This window comes from Manis javanica, chromosome 2 (assembly GCF_040802235.1).
Source record: "Manis javanica isolate MJ-LG chromosome 2, MJ_LKY, whole genome shotgun sequence".
NCBI classification, from domain to species: domain Eukaryota; kingdom Metazoa; phylum Chordata; class Mammalia; order Pholidota; family Manidae; genus Manis; species Manis javanica.
Window position 1 is genome coordinate 210,489,425 of NC_133157.1, and position 18,848 is coordinate 210,508,272.

The 18,848-nt window shown below is 37.5% G+C and overlaps 1 protein-coding gene across 1 annotated transcript in view; it reads right to left on the bottom strand.

Annotated features, from left to right (window-relative positions):
* Positions 1-277: 277 nt before the first annotated feature.
* The window catches only part of LOC140845721 (serine/threonine-protein kinase TAO1-like), a 51,087-nt gene continuing 32,516 nt past the window's right edge, over positions 278-18,848 (bottom strand). Inside the window, exons 13-17 of the mRNA XM_073220555.1 lie at positions 11,267-11,395; positions 8,507-8,710; positions 6,803-7,042; positions 2,462-2,644; positions 278-1,568 (exon numbers count right to left, since the gene is read on the bottom strand). Coding sequence (XP_073076656.1) covers positions 1,242-1,568; positions 2,462-2,644; positions 6,803-7,042; positions 8,507-8,710; positions 11,267-11,395 — 1,083 coding nt within the window. The 3' untranslated portion in view covers positions 278-1,241. The remainder of the gene's footprint in view (positions 1,569-2,461; positions 2,645-6,802; positions 7,043-8,506; positions 8,711-11,266; positions 11,396-18,848) is intronic.

Genomic DNA, 18,848 nt, shown 5'->3' on the forward strand with positions numbered 1-18,848 from the left:
TGTTTCATTCCTGGAGATCCTTTTGTCTCTCTCTGCATTAGCTTCTCAGTGTTCCTGTTCACTGATTTCTATTCCATTGATGGCCTCTTGCATCTCATCCATTCTGCTTTTAAGACCTTCCAGAGATTGTTTTACTTCTGTATCCTACCTCCTTAGCTCTTGCATATTTCTCTGCAAGTCCAGCAGCATAGTTATGACCTTTACTTTGAATTCTTTTTCAGGAAGATTGGTTAAATTTATCTCCTCAGATTCCCTCTCAAGGGGAGGATGTCTGGGTTAGTCTGATCTGTATCAAATTCTTCTACCTTTTCATGGTGATAGAGGTAGTTGTAGGCAGTTGGGACATGTGTCAGCTGGGAAATCAAAGTCCCTTTCCACTTGCTCCTGGCCTTCCTTTACTGGGAGAATGGTGACCCCTAGCGGCTTTTACTGGGCAGTTGCGTGCAAAGGGGGTCTTTGATTCTTGCCCTGCCACTGTGGAGTAAGCTCCACGTGGTTGCTGTTGGCGTGGCCACTTTTAGGCTGCTGCTCTGCTGTGGGGGAGCCACGCCAGAGGGGGAATGGGCGGGAGGCTGTTTATCACTGTGAGGGACCTCCGAGCTGTGTTGTCAACCACCTGGGCCCCTGGAGTTCCCCGGGATTCCCAGCTGCTAGGCTGAGTGTGATGGGATGCCTCCGTCCAGCTGTGAGGCCCCTATCCCTTCAAGACCTTCAAAAAGCACTCACTTTTCTTTTGTCCCAGGTGCGCTGGCTGGAGGAACCTGCTTGCCAGTTTTACTGTTCAGTTTCCCTAGTATCCAGCACACCATGCACTGTGTGTCTGTGCTCTGGTGCAGATGGCTAGGGCTGGGTATTTAGCAGTTCTGGGCTCCCTCTCCCTCCCTGCTCTGACTCCTCTCCTCCTGCCAGGAGCTGGGGTGGGGGTGGCCCGGGTCCTTCCTGGCCACAGCTTGTATCTTACCCCCTATGCGAGGCACTGGGTTCTCACAGATGTAGATGTAGCCTGGCTGTATCTTCTGGTCTCAGTTTTAGGAATGGTTGTATTTGTTGTATTTTTAAAAATATAGATGTTTTTGGGAGGAGATTTCTGCTGTCCTACTCACACCGCTCTCTTGGCTCCTCCTTGCCAATCTCAATTATTAAGTTACGTGTAAGACATGTGTGACCCATTGGATATTTGTCAAGTGACACTGGTGCTTCTGTTCATGCCCTGTTCTGTCCATCCCTTGGTAGCTGTCGCCTCAGAACCCGAAGGCTATTGCGAACTCCCATACTGCTACCTCGGGGTACCCCATGCATTGGCTGAGAACGGTGACCTGCATGGCTGGGGACTCACCTTGCACTGGATGTCCCCAGGCTTGTGATAGGCCACCTATGGGATGCCCCCTGTGAGGAGATCCGGGGGAGCTGTGGCTGAATGCCTCAGGGGCAAGGTTAGAAAGGACGTTTCTAAAACCTAGTCCTTCGCTTTCAGAGTTGAAAGCTTTCATCTCTTTTGCTCGACGCTCCAGCAGGCTTCGTATCCTTTCAGTGCACTCATTCTGAAATGTCAATATCTCTTCTTCCATCTGTTGTGGGTTGGTGGGGGAAAGCAAAAAAAAAAGCTCATTTATTTTAAAAAATCTATCAACTAAAGAAACAATAATTATTATGGTTTGAAGTGAATCATAAAAATGTCCACACTGGCTATTTTAAACGATGTACATTTAAAAATCAAAGAGATCAACTATAGAAATCATATATAACTTATATTGCTAAAATGTGTAAAATCAAGTTCTTAAAAGCAAAGGTAATAATGTATTGAAATAATAAATCAAGGCACACACACTCACACACACACACACACAGCCTCAGTACCTTAAAGGACACAAGTGAATTTAGGGATTCATGTTCTAATATATATGACAAAGAATAAGTAAAATAAATAAAGCTACATCTAGAAATAATATTTTCAGCCTGACTCTTCATCTGTGTAAAACTGGTTTTATCTTCTCTTTTCTAGTAATGCATCAATTTGTACAGTTTGAGAACAGGGATGAATGAATAAAGTATATTCCTGATCCCTTTTCCTTGTCTCTCTCAAGCAATTACTAAAGTTTTTTCCTTCACTATCCAAGTTTCTGTCCAATTTCTTTAGGTACAACTAGGTACACAAAGAAGTGAGGAAGCTGGAGCCAGAGCTATCCTTTTACAATTCAACTGTCTTCGCATAACTCCACATCATTCCTCTAGCAATTACTACTTAAGTATATTCCTTTAATATATCACACTCATTAATTTTAAGGTTCATTACTGAATCAGTAATTTTAAAGAAAAAGAAAACACTACCAAAACTAGAATTAAGGAAATATGGTATTGTCAAGACAATCTAATGCCACCTCTGTCATCATGAAAATATATTTATGAAATGATTTTGATGAAAGCAAATACTGGCACAATTACTTTTTTCTATTACATATACCTGTTGTTTTAAGAGTGCCTTGCGGAGGGAGACCCTCTCTTCAAGCTCCCGAAGCTCTTGAGCGTGTTGTGCCTCAACCTGCATTCTGATCTTGCTCTGAAGTTCAGTCAACAGCTCCAGTTCCTGCTGCAGCTGCGTTTTCAAAGCCTGGCACTCTGCCTCCTGTGCTTCATCCAAATGCCGCTGAAAGAGAGAAAGAAAACATATATCCTCCTGTGAGCTGCCTTCTCATGACCTATGGAAAGGAGGAGGTGTAAGTGAAGACAGACTACTCTTCCATAGGGCACAACTGTTCTCTTTTACATCTTGGAGTAAACCTCTCTGGAAAAGGAAAACACAGCAACCAATGACGGCGTTATAAGGATAAAGCTATCATAAGCTATTTGAATGATGCCTAAAAAATCATTATTTTTTAAAGAAAAACAGAGACTCTGATTGATATAAGACTGTGAATCTCTTCTCTCCAATGGAAATAAGTATAGAACAGGTTATTTATTTAATGCTACCGCTTATGGGCCAAATCTGAACAGCTACCTGATTTTTTGTTTTTGTTTTTCAATAGTCCACTAATTAGGAATGGTCTTTTACATTCTGAAATGGTCACATTTTAAATGGCTATGTAAATATCCACATAACAACCTCAATTTTTCCTCCTAAAATATTTACTATCTGGCCCATTAAGAAAAAGTCTGTAAACTTACATAGCAACTATTTTGTAGCTGCACTCAAATGTGACCATCTGGATTCCCGATAAAGTACTACTTTTTGAACACTGCTTAACAAAGTTGCTTCTCCAATCTTGATGCGCTGTTGGTATATGTACTGAACGTCTGCAAGGCACCAGCAGAGAGCCTATGTGGAGCCTCATGTCCAAATGTATCAAAGAGAATTACATATGCATCATGCATATTTCCAAGCAATGCTGAGAACAAGAAGAATATGGGCCACCATGACTATTTCCCAAGGTGCAGCAGAGTTTTCATTTCCGACTTAATATTTCAATTGTTGGGATTTTATTCAGGTGGTGGAAGGAAAGGGGCACTAAATTTGTTTTGCCTAAGTAAAGTAAACTTACAGCTCAAGTGGAGAGCATTTCATTAATGTTGCGGTCATACTTCTCAGTTAAGATGGGTAAGTTTTGGGCCTGCTTCTCCTTAGGGTTTACTCTTTAGCACCACGAGCAAAAACCTGAAAGTCAGCTAACTAATTTTTCAAAGGTCAAAGAAAAGTTATGAGGCAAGGGAAGGGACAACCCTTCTTGTGGTAATGATAACAGACGTGAACTACATAAACATTTTTGAGATAAAATAATTTGAGTTCAGAGACAGAATAACTCTGGCTTTAAATCACAGGTTAATTATTCTATGAACTCAAGGTTCAACAAAACTTAGCAAGATGAGATCTATTTCATAAGGTGTACCCATCAGGCCTACAAGTAACAACACTCATTTGCTACACAAAGGCAGAACCTATAGTTGAAATTATTTACCTCAATATATATACTGCCAGATATTGAATGGTTGACTAAGTGTGCAAATGTGTGTATGACCAAGCACTCTTGTCAGGGAACTAGTACACACTCTTTGCTCCAATACTACAAAATCAAATATATATCCTTTTCTGCATTTTACACCAATTGAGGTACTAAGTCATAGTCATGTACCTTTATTCAGTGAAGGGTCAAGAAATGTCTAGCTAGAAAGACAAACTCTTGGTTTAGTTACTCTTAGCACTGCTCTTAAATACTGCCCTTGGTTAATAAAATTCCTCCAAGTTAGCCAGAAATTGAACAATGAAATTTAGAATTCTCTTCTGACTTTGTGTAACAGCCTCCATTCTTTAAAAAACTTTCAATATTCAAATATATTGCCAAGAAAACTATAGTCACTCCATATCACTAGCTAATGACAAAAAGGAATGCCCTGGAAAATTTTTTCGACAAGATTAATACTTATACCAAGAACAAACTATATTCCTCAATGTTTCACTCAAGTGAAAGCAGGATAAACATGTTCCAGTTGTTTCTTAATCACTTAATACTGACAAAACATCACCTGATGGCAGATGAAGAAACGGCAGATAAACAATAGGTGTTTACCCAAGTTATTCCTCAGAAATGGTGCCCCAATGTCTACAAATACTGTCAGCTTACCTAAGTGTGCAAACTGAAGTCCTCCTATCCCCCTTAAAGTCTTGGAGAAAGTTGGAATAGTTGCAACTATTGAAGTTGAACTACTACTTAGTAAGTACAAATTTACCTAAAAAAGTTGCAACTATTACTTATGTAAATGAAATGACATGATGTTAAAATAGAGTCTGTTTTCTCCAAGAAGGGACTAGGGTTACCAAAGGGAAGGGGTTGGGGAGCGTGGGTGGGGAGGGAGGGAGAAGGGGATTAAGGGCACTATCATTAGCACTCACAATATAGTGGGGTCACGGGGAACGCAGCACAGCACGGAGAAGACAGCAATGACTCTATAGTGTCTTACTACGCTGATGGACAGTGACTGCAGTGGAACATGGTGACTTTCTTTCCTACTAAAGTAACAGAACAATTTCTTTTATGGAAAATCTTGAGCTTATGTATCATGAGAAGGACGGTTTCTATCTGAAGTCTGACTGTGACTGTGAGACATTATCTTTCCCCTTGATTTTTTAACAGTATCTGTGAAAATCAGACTAGTGTCTACAAGCATTCAAACTGAGAAGGCTGCCACAGCAGGGAACCAAAAGGAAGGGCTAAACCGCAAACAACTAACCTCTCCCAAGCCCCAGAGAAATGAAGTCATATCAGATTTATGGTCGGACCAAAGACACTAAAGAAGCTTTCAGTTTGGTTTACTTCTGGGCGCTGCTCACTTTAAAACTGTAATTCATTTTATAGACATGCTTTAAATATCTTTTGGTGGGAAACCCTACTATGTACCCACTACAAAGACAAAGTAAATCTGGAAAATCATTATGAATTCTGATTGTGATAAGCATTAACTAATGATGGTTATGTGGATAGTCAACGTATGAGCCATTCTGTAAGCGATGTTCATTAGTTGTTTTGAAGATACAGCAAAGTATAAAATTTGACTTAGATTCACAAGGAGAGGGTGAATCTTAGCTTTGTCTCTGTGTTTTGTTCAGGACAACTTGTATGAATGGAGTTGAATAGGAATCAGAGACACCACTAGGTGTGGTTTAGCTTCTGGTTTGGACACAGATTACTTCTGTGAGTGAATTTCACTTCACTTTAAGAGAGTTATTCAGGTAAGTGTTGTTACCTGATAGTTTTATAGTTAAATGGTCAAAGAGTTTGAAAAGAGGGTAAAGAAGATACTGTGGAACCGGGCTTTATTGGATATAAACACAAGTTTACAATGGGCAGACATATACAGATTAACTGAGGTACTACTGTGGGTGACAACATATATAGTGGGTCATTTTGGTTTTTTGTTTATTAAGATTCATGTGATTATACTTCACATATTCATTACAAGTTATAAAATTTGAAAATTCCTTGGAATTGTTAACTCTGGTTGATGTTGGTAGAGGGGGCTGGACCAGGTGGCCTAAAGAACAAGGAGAGGGAAACCTTTAACTTTATAATAAATACACTTTGGCATCTTTTGAATTTTGTATCATATAAATAAATTTCTCTATCAAAGCAAATACAAAATTTAAAGTCCTTTGATATTATATATCACCAACACTTGTCTTTCCTTATTTGTCTACAAGAGAGCATATAATACCTTGCTTCACTCTGATGTGCTAATTAAAAAACACACTCGAACTACACATGCCCTGGTCTTACCTTTGTTACCAAACACAGAAAGAATGGGAGTAACAGTGTGATAATTCCACTATTCCTCTAAAGATGAGTATTGACAATGAAGGGAGAGGGGGTAAAAAGGCATTTTTCATTCACTGGTTTCTGTACTAATTAAGAACTTAATGACTCTTTTGGATACAAATCACATTCACAGGAAATAAGACTCCAAAACTATAATACTTGGAACAACAGAGAGAAGCCAGCAGGTTAGTATGTTGATATGTAGATTGTAGTATCAACACTGGACATTTGGGTACACTTAAAATGAGAATTTTGAATCTTATTTATGACACTTTCCACAGTTAAAAAGTTCTGGCCATTTTTTGGTACTCTGCTGAGAAATACACAAGCAGAAGTCTGTAGCCATAGACCCTCTACACCAACACTAACCAAACATGCTGAAAATGAAAAGAAAAAAGCTTATTCAATTTCTTGATGACAGACATCTGGCTTAGACTTTTACTGGTTACATGATGCCTTTTATCTGTTCTCCTTTGCCAAGAAGCTTAGACTAAATGTACCTTCAGACTCTGAGGCTGCTGTCGAACCTGCATGACATGCTTCCGCCTCAGTTCTCGCTCTCTCCGTTTATTACGCTCCAGCTGGTCAGTGAGCTCGGTTTGATGCTGCAGACTCATCAACTCACAGCGCATCTTCTGCACTGTGTTGAGGTGGCGGAACTCCAGTTCTTTCATGGACTCATGCTGTCGCAGCAGCATTGCATGCTCTAAGTCCTTGTGAGCCTTTCTTTTATTTAATTCCTAATCCATAAAAAAAGACAAAGGTGACATTTGCTGATGTACAATGCCAGGAGAAAAAAAATCCTTGAAATGAGTTCATAAGTGGAAAGCTGTCAGAATACCTACCTCATGATCAATAAATGTTACTACAATTTTTTTCAGTTTAAAAGATCAAATGTACAACACACACACATACACACATTCTCTCTCTTTTTCTATGTAGAAGGAAGTCAGACGTACCCCCTTTGCCTCTGCTGCCCCTTCTCCAGGGGCCAACATTTGGTGCATGTTTCCCAAGCATCCCCACGCTTATCGTGACACAACTATTACACAAAAACATACAGTTTTAAAATTGAATAACAATATATATTATAGGCATATAATATGATTTCTTTACCTAAAAATATAATGGACAGATTTTTTAAAAAATTTTTATAGGAAGCTTCTGCTTTCTGATGCCATAGTTTTTCTATTTCTTGTTTTATGACAAATTTTCAATAAACATCTACACATGATACACCATATAATTATGTTACTATTTCTTTAGGATAGAATTCTAGAAGCGGATTCGATGGGTAGAAGATATGTGCAAATTAAATGGTTAAAGATGCTGAATTATGCTCCAAAATAGCAGTGTCAATTTATATTCTTACCAACATTGACCACTTTACCATGCCACTACTAGGACTTACCAATTTTTTAGACCGATCTTATCTAATTGATGCAATTGTTTTCATGTGAATTTCTTTATTACTGAATTTGAATAATTATGTTATACTTGAAGTTTATTTTAAGCCACTCTTGGAAATAAATTGATCTATGCTCATAGGTATACCTGATAATGAGAACTGTTGTTTTCATTGTCATAAGTTTCTACATATTCCCAATGAATAATTTCATGATTATACAATTATGTTAAATGGTAGTATATACCTTCATGGCACCCATTTCGGATGAAAAGGCATAAGTTATCCAATTAATTTTCTCATATTTAAAAATTAACAGTTCTTTCATTCATGGAATTAATATTGATTATATATTTACTTAATACATATTTATTGAATACCTATTATGGGCCAGCCACTAGCTACAAGGCCTGGATATATCTAGCCACTGGATATATAGCCACTGGATATAAAAGCCCTGAACAGAACCTGGGACTTCATCTAATTTCCATTCTACTTGGGGAGAGAGAGATCCCCATAAAAAGTGTGTGCACGTATGTGTGTATGTGTGTGGTGTGTGTGTGTGAGAGAGAGAGAGAGAGAGAGAGAGAGAGGAGTGCAAGAATATTTAATGAAGGGAGGAGGATTTGGAGATCAGAATTGAGGAGATATGAAGTGAGGGAGAAGGTGAACCGTGTGGGTTGGGTTTCAGGGAAGAAGGACTTAGGCAAAGGCAAGCAGAGGCGCTCTAAGGCCCTGAGGGTGGGATGTGACTGACATATTTTCAGGAAGATTCTGATTTCACACCATTTACACATACCTCCCTGACAAAGTCCTGCTCCAAGTTATGGCACCCGAGTAACAGCTTTCTTTCGAAGCGACGGCATTGCAGCTCTAGGTACCGTCTCTGACGCTGAAGAAGATTGGTCTTTTCCTCTTCTTGGAAATGCTGTATGTTCTCTTTCTGCTTTGAAAGCCATTCCTGTTTTTCTTTTCTTGGGGTGCTCTTGTTTTCATTCAGCTCCTGGCAAGATAAAAAACAACTGAGATCAAAATACATAAAAATTAACTACATGAATATACTATTTGGTGGCTGGTAATCTTCAGTTAAACTACTTAATTTGTGCCCTCTCTCATGGGCAGGCAGGGCAATGACCTTAAAGGAGGTAGGTAGTATTTTTCTGTTTCTGGAGTTATCCATGAAGTAGGACAAGAAAAGAGAAAACATACACTAGAAAACATGCATACTTTTTAGCTTTGCATAGCTATATTTAGGATGGCTCGTAGCTTTGAAAGCACGCAATGATTGGTGAATGAAGTAAAACATCTTTCTTTAAAGTCCTCCAAAAAAGGGAATAAGACAGTGCTTTCAAGTTAAAATCACACATGAATTAAAATTAAGGTTAAAATATAGTTATGGCTCACTTCTTGGTTTTCAACAATAGAAATACTAAGTTTTTGGCAAAGTTAAGGATGGGTTCAGTATAAAAGACCAGAAATTAAATGGAAAATCAACAAAACCACAGGAAAATAGAGACCTTTTAGAATAGATTTAATATTCAGCACTATAACCACTGAACAAGGCAAGACCAATGTTTTCTACAGCATTTTAAATATCATCTCACAAACTACCTAAAAAAAATTTATTTATACTGGACAAGATAAGAATATTGACAATACATTCAATGATGCAAACCCGAGGATGCTGACAATACATTCAATGATTCAAACCCAATGATGCTAATTAATACTAGTATATTTCAACCTAAAATGCATCAACCTTGCAGAGAATATAAATCAGCCATCTTTCCCAGGTCTAAGATGATTTTTTAGAGACTGTTAACCTATGGTTCTTCATCTGTTGTTCAAGAAAGAAACCAATTATTCATTACTTTCATTTATAAGATATTCAAACACATAAAAATAAAAAGCACATAAGCTTGTAGTTCTCAACTTAAGGATGTCAATGAGAAGACAGGGATAATACAGGCATATACAGAAAGAATCACTTGGCTATGTTTTTCAAAATCTTTTGCCAAGGAAATTTCCCACCCACTAAGACTATAGTATGTCCCTTCCTCTACACTGATAATAATCATTCTAAATGAACACACACACACACACAGACCTACGCAGACACAAAACTACCTTCTAAAAGAAAACGGACCTATTAGTCAGACTATGAATTATATGCTTAAAGGATTATCTAAAACAACATATTCATTTATAAAACTAAAACCTGATTTCACTAGGAAACAACTATAGAACTGCATTTTGTTGGATATTTATTTACAGTTGGGAATCCTATTTACCATCTTTTCAAATCCCATGTTCTAGTATTGAGTTTAGCTTTTAGATTACAGTAATGGGAATACATAGCAGGTTATATTCTTTAAAGTTGGAAAAATCTTATCAATGAACCTCACTCGGCAGGGTATATATAACAAGGCTTTGTGCCACCAATGTTCTTAATAAGACTTATATGTCTAATTATAGGTCACGTCCCTACACACATAAAAGCACTATACCAAAGAGATTATGGTTATTTTATCAATATTGATTTATCTGTGTGCTAATAATTAATTACATGGACTAAAAATTTCAGTCCATCAGTCTGTAAAAGAGGGTGTAAACTGGGGAAGTCTTGGTGGGTGGGGAATTTCCTTGGCAAAAGATTTTGAAAAACATAGTCAAATGATTCTTTGTGTATATGCCTGTATTTTCTCTGTCTTCTCATTGACATCCTTCAGTTGAGAACTACAAGTTCATGTGCTTTTTATATTTATGTGTTTGAGTATCTTATCCACAAAAGTAATAAAGAATTGGTTTCTTTCTTGAATAACAAGTGAAGAACCATCAGGTCAATAGTCTCTGAAAAATCATCTTACACCTACAAAAGATGGCTGATTTATATTCTCTGCAATATAATAAATATGCTATAGTTGACACATATCATTTTCCTGTCCTGACCACTATCCTGAATAATAATCCCCTTTCAGAAATTGCCTTAGGACAACATGGCTTTCCTCACAGTTAGACTAGATCTGCGATAAAAATAAGTTCAAGAAGGCAGCACATAAAGGGCAAACACACATGAAATCCTGCAGCCATAATGACATAATTAGCATGCTTTCCTATTAAAGAAAATAGGATGAGAAGAAATGCCTCTTATCCTTCTTCTGTGTTAAAATCAGAATAAGAACAAATTACTGTAATTTGAGCCCAAAGTAAGAAGGTATGATTTACTTTTAAAGGAAGAGATGTATGGCTCTTTTTCACAGCTAAAATATTTTTATTTCTAGTGACTCAATTACTTAAGAAGTGCTTAGGAAAGCTACTAAATAATAGCTTTATAAAACAATTCACATTTTCAAGAGATCAGTCTTTTTAGATCCCACTCAACTGAGGATCTCAGCCATTGAAAAGTAATAGGTTATAATCTATGTCCTCACTTAAACTGATATATTGTTAGTGGCCACAAAAAAAAGAAAAATTTATCTTAATGGTTCTATGAGCAGATCAATATTGGATATAACCAGTAAGCAGGTAAGTGGCTTGAAAATTTTTATAAAGTAAATACCTCCTTAAGCTGTTCCTTTCGAAGTTTGTATTCTCTCTTCTGGGTCTTCAAAAGGCTATTCAGTTCTTTCTTCTGCTCAGCCTGAATACGTTGCTGAAATTTTTTCGCCTCGTTGGACATCACTTTAGCCTATAGGAAAATTTTTAAATGGATCAAATTAGCTAAGCAGATAAGCTTCAAAGCAGCAGTTTATTACATTAGCAAGGATATTTCCTCCCACCTAAGAATATAAAATCAGTATAATCATTACCAAAACAAGAATATCCAATAAATTATTAACAAGTGTTACTCAGCATCCTTACGATTTGAATTTCAGACAACCACTAAAATGGAACTCATCTTTAAAATGCTGATCTTTTACAGGGTCAGTGTTTTCACCTTTTTTCCCCCCATTTAAGTGGAGTATGCTGCCCGACCCACCCCACTAATAAAACAAAACAAATGTAATTAAGTTATGACCTTTTATCTAGCTTGACTTGTGTATTAAACAATGTAATACATTCATATTCAAATTAAACCCTGACTTTTAATTTGTATTTTAAATAATATGAAAATGTTAAATATTAAATACCTGTACATGATTATTTTATTTCTGATGATACATGCAATAGTTGACCCTTAAACAACGTGGGGATTAGGGGTGCTGACTCCCAACAGAGTAAAAAATTCCTCCTATAACTTTTCATTCCCCAAAAACTTAACTACTAAAAGCATACTGCTGAATGGCAGCCTTACTAACAACATGAACAGATATTCACACAGATTCTGTATGTTGTATGAATTCTATACTGTATTCTTACAATAAAGCTAGAAAAAAGAAAATGATCTTTTAAACTGTCTCCCAAAACATTTTCCAAGACCTTTATCGAAAAAAAAATGTGTATAAATGGGCCTGTGCAGTTCAAACCTATGTTATTCAAGGGTGGACTATACATATCCATTGTAGAACATTTAGGAAATACAGAAAAACACAAAGAAGAAAAATCTTGCATGATTTTACCACCCAGAGATAACCAATATAAACATTTTGGTGCATACCCTTCCTAATTTTTTCTAGGCAGGTATAGATATTGATATAAATATATAAAACAAATCTAAAATCATATTGTACATCCTGTTTCATGAATTCCTTTCCTAAAAATGTTAGTATCTACCTCTTTACAAAGTATTCAAGAAAGTACAACACCAAACAGAATTCTACATATTTCTACATTCTTTCACCAAATTATTTCAAAATCAAATATTCATTTACACCAGAAATTATTTTGCTAAATTCTCTGTTCCTGTGAGAGGTGATTCTTCTTTTTTTTGCAGGGAAGGGTGAACAGGGTGGCTATAAATGCCCCAGGGCAGACTAGCCAGACATATTTGAAGATATGGTCTAAATTTATTGAGAAGTTTACATTTTACTTGACAACTGTGATTATCAAAATAAATTGAAACTAATGGGACACCTAGGAAATTAGAAACCAGTTTTCACAAAAGACTCCTAAAAAATGCACCTTTATCATACAGTAGAATGATACTTACTTGTAGTAAACAAATGGGTTAAATCTGAATCTGAAACCCTCTTAATTCCTCTTAATTTAACATTCACTGCATATTATAGTACTCTTCAATTCTTCTGATATAAAAATGCTACTATAAATTTAAGGTTTCCAAAAAGTACATAGAGAATGATGAATGTCTTTTTGACACCTAAATCACCTACTAACTGATTTATCAGACTTCTCAGATAACCAAAGTACCCAAGGCCTAGAAGAGAAATCTTAATGACTTTTTTTTCATTAGGGTATCATTGATATACACTGTTATGACGGTTTCACATGAAAAGTAATGTGGTTACTACATTCACCCACATATATCATCGAGTTCCCCCCAAACCACATTGCAGTCACTGCCCATCGGTGTTGTAAGAAGCCACATCACTACATGTCTTTTCTGTGCTACACTGTCTTCCCCATGATCACCCCCACACCGTGTGTACTGATCGTAATAGCCCTCAATGCCCTTCTCCCTCCCTCCCCAACCACCCTCCTGCACCCCTCCCCTTTGGTAACCGCTAGTTCCTTCTTGGAGTTTGTGAGTCTCCTGCTTTGTTCCTTCAGTTTTGCTTCATTGTTATACTACACAAATAAGGGAAATCATTTAGTACTTGTCTTTCTCTCCCTAACTTATTTCACTGAGCATAATACGATCTAGCTACATCCATGTTGCTGCAAATGGTAGGATTTGTTTCTTTCTTATGGCTGAATAGTATTCCATTGTGCACATGTACAACTTCTTCTTTATCCATCCATCTTACTGATGGACACTTAGGTTGCTTCCATATCTTAGCTACTGTAAATAGTGCTGTGATAAACATAGGGGTGCATATGTCTTCTTGAATCTGACAACTTTTTTCTCTGGGTAAATTCCTAGGAGTGGAATTCGCGGGTCAAATGGAATTTCTATTTTTAGTTTTTTGAGGAACCTCCATATTGCTATCCACAATGGTTGAACTAGTTTACATTCCCACTGGCAGTATAGGAGGGATCCCCTTCCTCTGCATTCTAGCCACCATTTGTTGTTCCTAGTCTTTTCGATGTTGGCCATGCTAAATGGTATGAGGTGATATCTCATTGTGCTTTTAATTTGCATTTCCCTGATAATTAGTGATATGGAACATCTTTTCAAGTGCCTCTTGGCCATCTGAATTTCTTCTTTGGAGAAGCATCTGTTCATATCCTGAGACCATTTTTTAATTGAGTTATTTGCTTTTTGGGTGTTGAGGCATGTGAACTCTTTACATATTTTGGGTGTTAATCACTTGTCGGATATGTTGTTTACAAATATAGTCTCCCATACTGTAGGATGCCTTTTTGTTCTGCTGATGGTGTCTTTGCTGTACAGAAGCTTGATGTAGTCCCATTTGTTCATTTTTGCTTTTGTTTCCCTTGCCCAAGGAGATGCGTCCAGGAAAAAGTTGCTCATGTTTATATTCAAGAGATTTTGCATATGTTGTCTTCTAAGACTTTTATGGTTTCATGACTTACATTCAGGTCTTTGAACCATTTTGAATTTACTTTTGTGTATGGGGTTAGATAATAATCCAGTTTCATTCTCTTGCATGTAGCGGTCCAGTTTTGCCAACATCAGTTGTTGAAGACACTGTCATTTCCCCATTGTATGTCCATGGCTCCATTATGGTATATTAATTAACCACATTTGCTTGTGTATATATGTGGGATCCCTAGCCTGTTCCATTGGTCTTTGGGTCTTTTCTTGTGCCAGTACCAAATTGCCTTTGCAGTAGAGGTTGAAGTTGGGGAACATAATCCACCCCCTGCTTTATTCTTCCTTCTCATGATTGCTTTGGCTATTTGGGGTCTTCCGTGGTTCCACGTGAATTTTAGAACTATTTGATCTAGTTCACTGAAAAATGCTGTTGGCATTTTGATAGGGATTGCTCTGAATTGGTAGATTGCTTCAGGCAGGATGGCCATTTTGACAATATTAATTCTTCCTATCCATGAGCAAAGGATGTTATTTCCATTTATTGGTATCTTCTTTTCTTGAATGTCTTCTAGTTTTCAGTGTATAGGTCTTTCACTTCCTTCGTTAGGTTTACCCCTAGGTATTTTATTCTTTTTTGATGCAATTGTGAATGGAATTGTTTTCCTGATTTCTCTTTCTGCTAGTTCATCATTAGTGTATAGGAATGCAAGAGATTTCTGTGTATTAATTTTGGATCCTGCCACTTTGCTGAATTCAGTTCTTAGTACTAGTAGTTTAGGGGTGGATTCTTTAAGATTTTTTATGTATAATATGTCATCTGCAAACAGTGACAGTTTAACTTCTTCTATACCAATCTGGATGCCTTTTATTTCTTTGTGTTGTGTGATTTCTGTGGCTAGGACCACCAGTACTATGTTGAATAAAAGTGGAAAGAGTGGGCATCCTTCTCCTATTCCCAACTTAGAGGAAAAGCTTTCAGCTTCTCACTGTTAAGTATGATGTTGGCTTTGAGTTTGTCATATATGGCCTTTACTATATTGAGGTACTTGCCCTCTATACACATTTTGTTGAGATTTTTTACCATGAATGGATGTTGAATTTTGTCGAGTGCTTTTTCAGCTTCTATGGAGATGATCATGAGCTTTTTGTCCTTATTTTAGTTAATGTGGTGGATGATGCTGATGGATTTTCAAATGTTGTACCATCCTTTCATCCCTGGAATAAATCGTACTTGATCATGATAGACGATCTTTTTGATATATTTTCTAGTATGATTTTGTTGAGTGTTTTTGTGACTATTTTCACCAGAGATATTGGTCTATAATTTCCTTTTTTTGTGGTATATTTGCCCAATTTTGGAATTAGAGTGATGCTGGCCTCATAGAATGAGGGTGGAAGTATTCCCTCCTTGTCTACTTTTTGGAAAGCTTTAAGGAGGGTAGTTATTAGGTCTTCACTAAATGTCTGATAAAATTCAGCAGTGAAGCCATCTGGTCCAAGAGTTTTATTTTTAGGTAGATTTTTATTACCAGTTCAGTTTTTTTGCAGGTAATTGATCTGTTCAGATTTTCTGTTCCTTTCTGGGTATGCCAAGGAAGGTTTTACTTTTCTTGAAAATTGTTCATTCCTTCTGGGTTATCAACTTTCTTAGCATACAATTTTTCACCTATTCTCTAATAATTCTTTGTATTTCCATAGTGCCCATAGTGATTTTTCCTTTCTCATTTCTAGACACTCTTTTTTTCTTGATAAGTCTGGCTAGGGGTTTTCTATTTTGCTTATTTTCTCAAAAAACCAGCTCCTGCTCTCATTGATTCTATTGTTTTATTCTTCTCGATTTTATTTAAGCCTGCTCTAATCTTTATTATGTCCGTCTCCTACTGACTTTGGGCCTCATTTGTTCTGCTTTTTCTAGTTTTGTTAATTGTGAGTTTAGACAGTTCATATCGGATTTTTCTTCTTTCCTGAGGCAGGCCTGTATTGCAATATACTTCCCTCTTAGCAGAGCCCTAGCTGCATCCCACAGATTTTGCATTGCTTGATCTGTTTTTATTTGGTCATTGATCCATTGATTATTTAGGAGCATGTTGTTAAGCCTCCATGGGTTTGTGGGTCTTTTCATTTTCTTTAAGTAATTTATTTCTAGTTTCATACCTTTGTGGTCTGGGAAGCTGGTTGGTTCAATTTCAATATTTTTGTATTTACTGATGTTCTTTTTTGTAGTCTAGTATATAATCTCTTCTTGAAAACGCTCCATGTGCACCTGAGAAAAATGTGTACCCTGCAGCTTTTGGGTGGATCATTCTGTAGATATCATTAGGTCCATCTGTTCTAATGTGTTGTTCAGTGTCTCTGTTCCCTTACTTATTTTCTGTCTGGTTGATCTGTACTTTGGAGTGAGTGGTGTGTTGAAGTCCCCTAAAATGAATGCATTCTGTTAGTATTTGTTTCACATATGTAGATCCTCCTGTGTTGGGTGCATAGATATTTATAATGGTTATATTCTGTGTTGGACTGACCCCTTTACCATTATGTAATGTCCTCCTTTGCTCTTGTGGCTTTCTTTGTTTTGAAGTCTACTTTGTCTGATACAAGTACTGTAACTCCTGCTTTTTTCTCCCTATTGTTTTCATGAAATATCTTTCTCCATCCCTTCACTTTTAGTCTGTGTATGTCTTTGGGTTTGAGGTGAGTCTCTTTTAAGTGGCATATAGATGGGTCTTGCTTTTTTATCCATTCTATTGCCCTGTGTCTTTTGATTGGTGCATTCAGTCCATTTACATTTAGGGTGATTATCAATAGGTATGTACTTATTGCCATTGCAGGCTTTAGATTCATGGTTACCAAAGGTTCAAGGGAACCTTCCTTACTATCTAAGAGTCTAAGCTCACTTATTGTGCTATTGCAAACACAACCTAAAGATTCTTTTTTTTCTCCACCTTTTTCTTCCTCCTCCATTGTTTATATATTAAGTGTCATATTCTGTACTCTTTGTCTATCCCTTAACCTACTATGGGATAGTTGATTTAATTTTGCATTTGCTTAGTAATTAATTGTTCTGCTTTCTTTCATGTGGTTTTATTACCTCTGGTGACAGCTATTTAGCCTTAGGAACTCTTCCATCCATAGCAGTCTATCCAAGATGCACTGCAGAAACAGTTTGTGGGAGGTAAATACTCTCAGCTTTTGCTTACCTGGAAATTGTTTGATCCCTCCATCAATGTTAAATGATAACCTTGCCAGGTAGTGTATTCTTGCTTCTGCTTCATTGCATTAAATATATCCTGCCACTCCTTTCTGGCCTGTAAGTTTTCTGCTGAGAAGTCTGATGAGAGCCTGATGGGTTTTCCTCTGTATGTGATCTTTTCTTTCTCTCTGGCTTCTTTTAATATTTTGTCTTTATCCTTGATCTTTGCCATTTTAATTATTATATATTTTGGTGTTGTCTTCCTTGGGTCCCTTGTGTTGGGAGATCTGCGCACCTCAATGACCTGAGAGACTATCTCCTTCCCAAGATTGGGGAAGTTTTCAGCAATTACCTCCTCAAAGACACTTTCCCTTTTCCTCTCTCTTCTTCTTCTGATACCCCTGTAATACGAATATTGCTCCAGTTGGAATGGTCACACAGTTCTCTCAATATTAGTTCATTCCTAGAGATCTTTTTTCTGTGCCTCAGCTTCTTTGCATTCCCCTTCTTCAAATTTTTTTCATTTATCATCTCCTCCACCATATTTAATCTGCTTTTAAATCCCCACATTGTATTCCGTAATGAATGGATCTCTTTTCTGGATTCGTTCTTGCATTCTTGAGTATTTTTCTGTACCTACATGGATGTGTTTATGATTTTTTAAAAATCTCTTTTAGAAAGACTGATGAGTTCATTTTCACTTGACCTCTTTTCTGGTGTTTTGGGGATTTCGGTTTGAACCAGGTTCCTTTGGCATTTCATATTTGTATGTAGCACCCTCTAGGACCCTGAAGGCGTACTCCCTGGAGTTACTTAGCCCATGGAGCAATGTCAGGTTCTCAGCAGAGCGGCACTGGTGACTGGGGGTTGGGAAAAGCTGTTTCCTGCTTCCTGGCTACTGTGCATCTGTCCACAGCCAGACTAGTCAGCAGAACATACAGGTGTAACCGTCTATGCCTTGCATTTGTAGCTGCTGTAGGCAGGACCTCCCTCTGGATGGACTGATGCCAGGGCAGGGGCAGCTGGTTTGTGAGCCAGTGCCAGCCTGCCAGAAGGTGCAGCAGGCTGCATATCATGGTGGAAGGCTTCAGAGCTGTGTAGCCAGCCAGGGGGATGGAGGGCCTGAAGTTCCTGAAAAGTTCCCAACCTGCTGGGCAGAGTGCACCTGGACAATTTTGTTTACCTGTCCTTTTTCCTGAGCAGCAAGCCCTCTGCAATCCTTCCCATTTAGTAGCCCTCTCACTGTTAGGAAGTCTCTCATACTGCCTGCCTTTCTTTTGTCCCAGAGCAGCCAGATGTGAATCCCTGTTTTCCACAACAGCTGGAATCTCAGTCTGTGCAAGTATTCCTCCTGTCTTAGCTTTCCAACCCCATTAATCTTGAGCACCATGCAATACA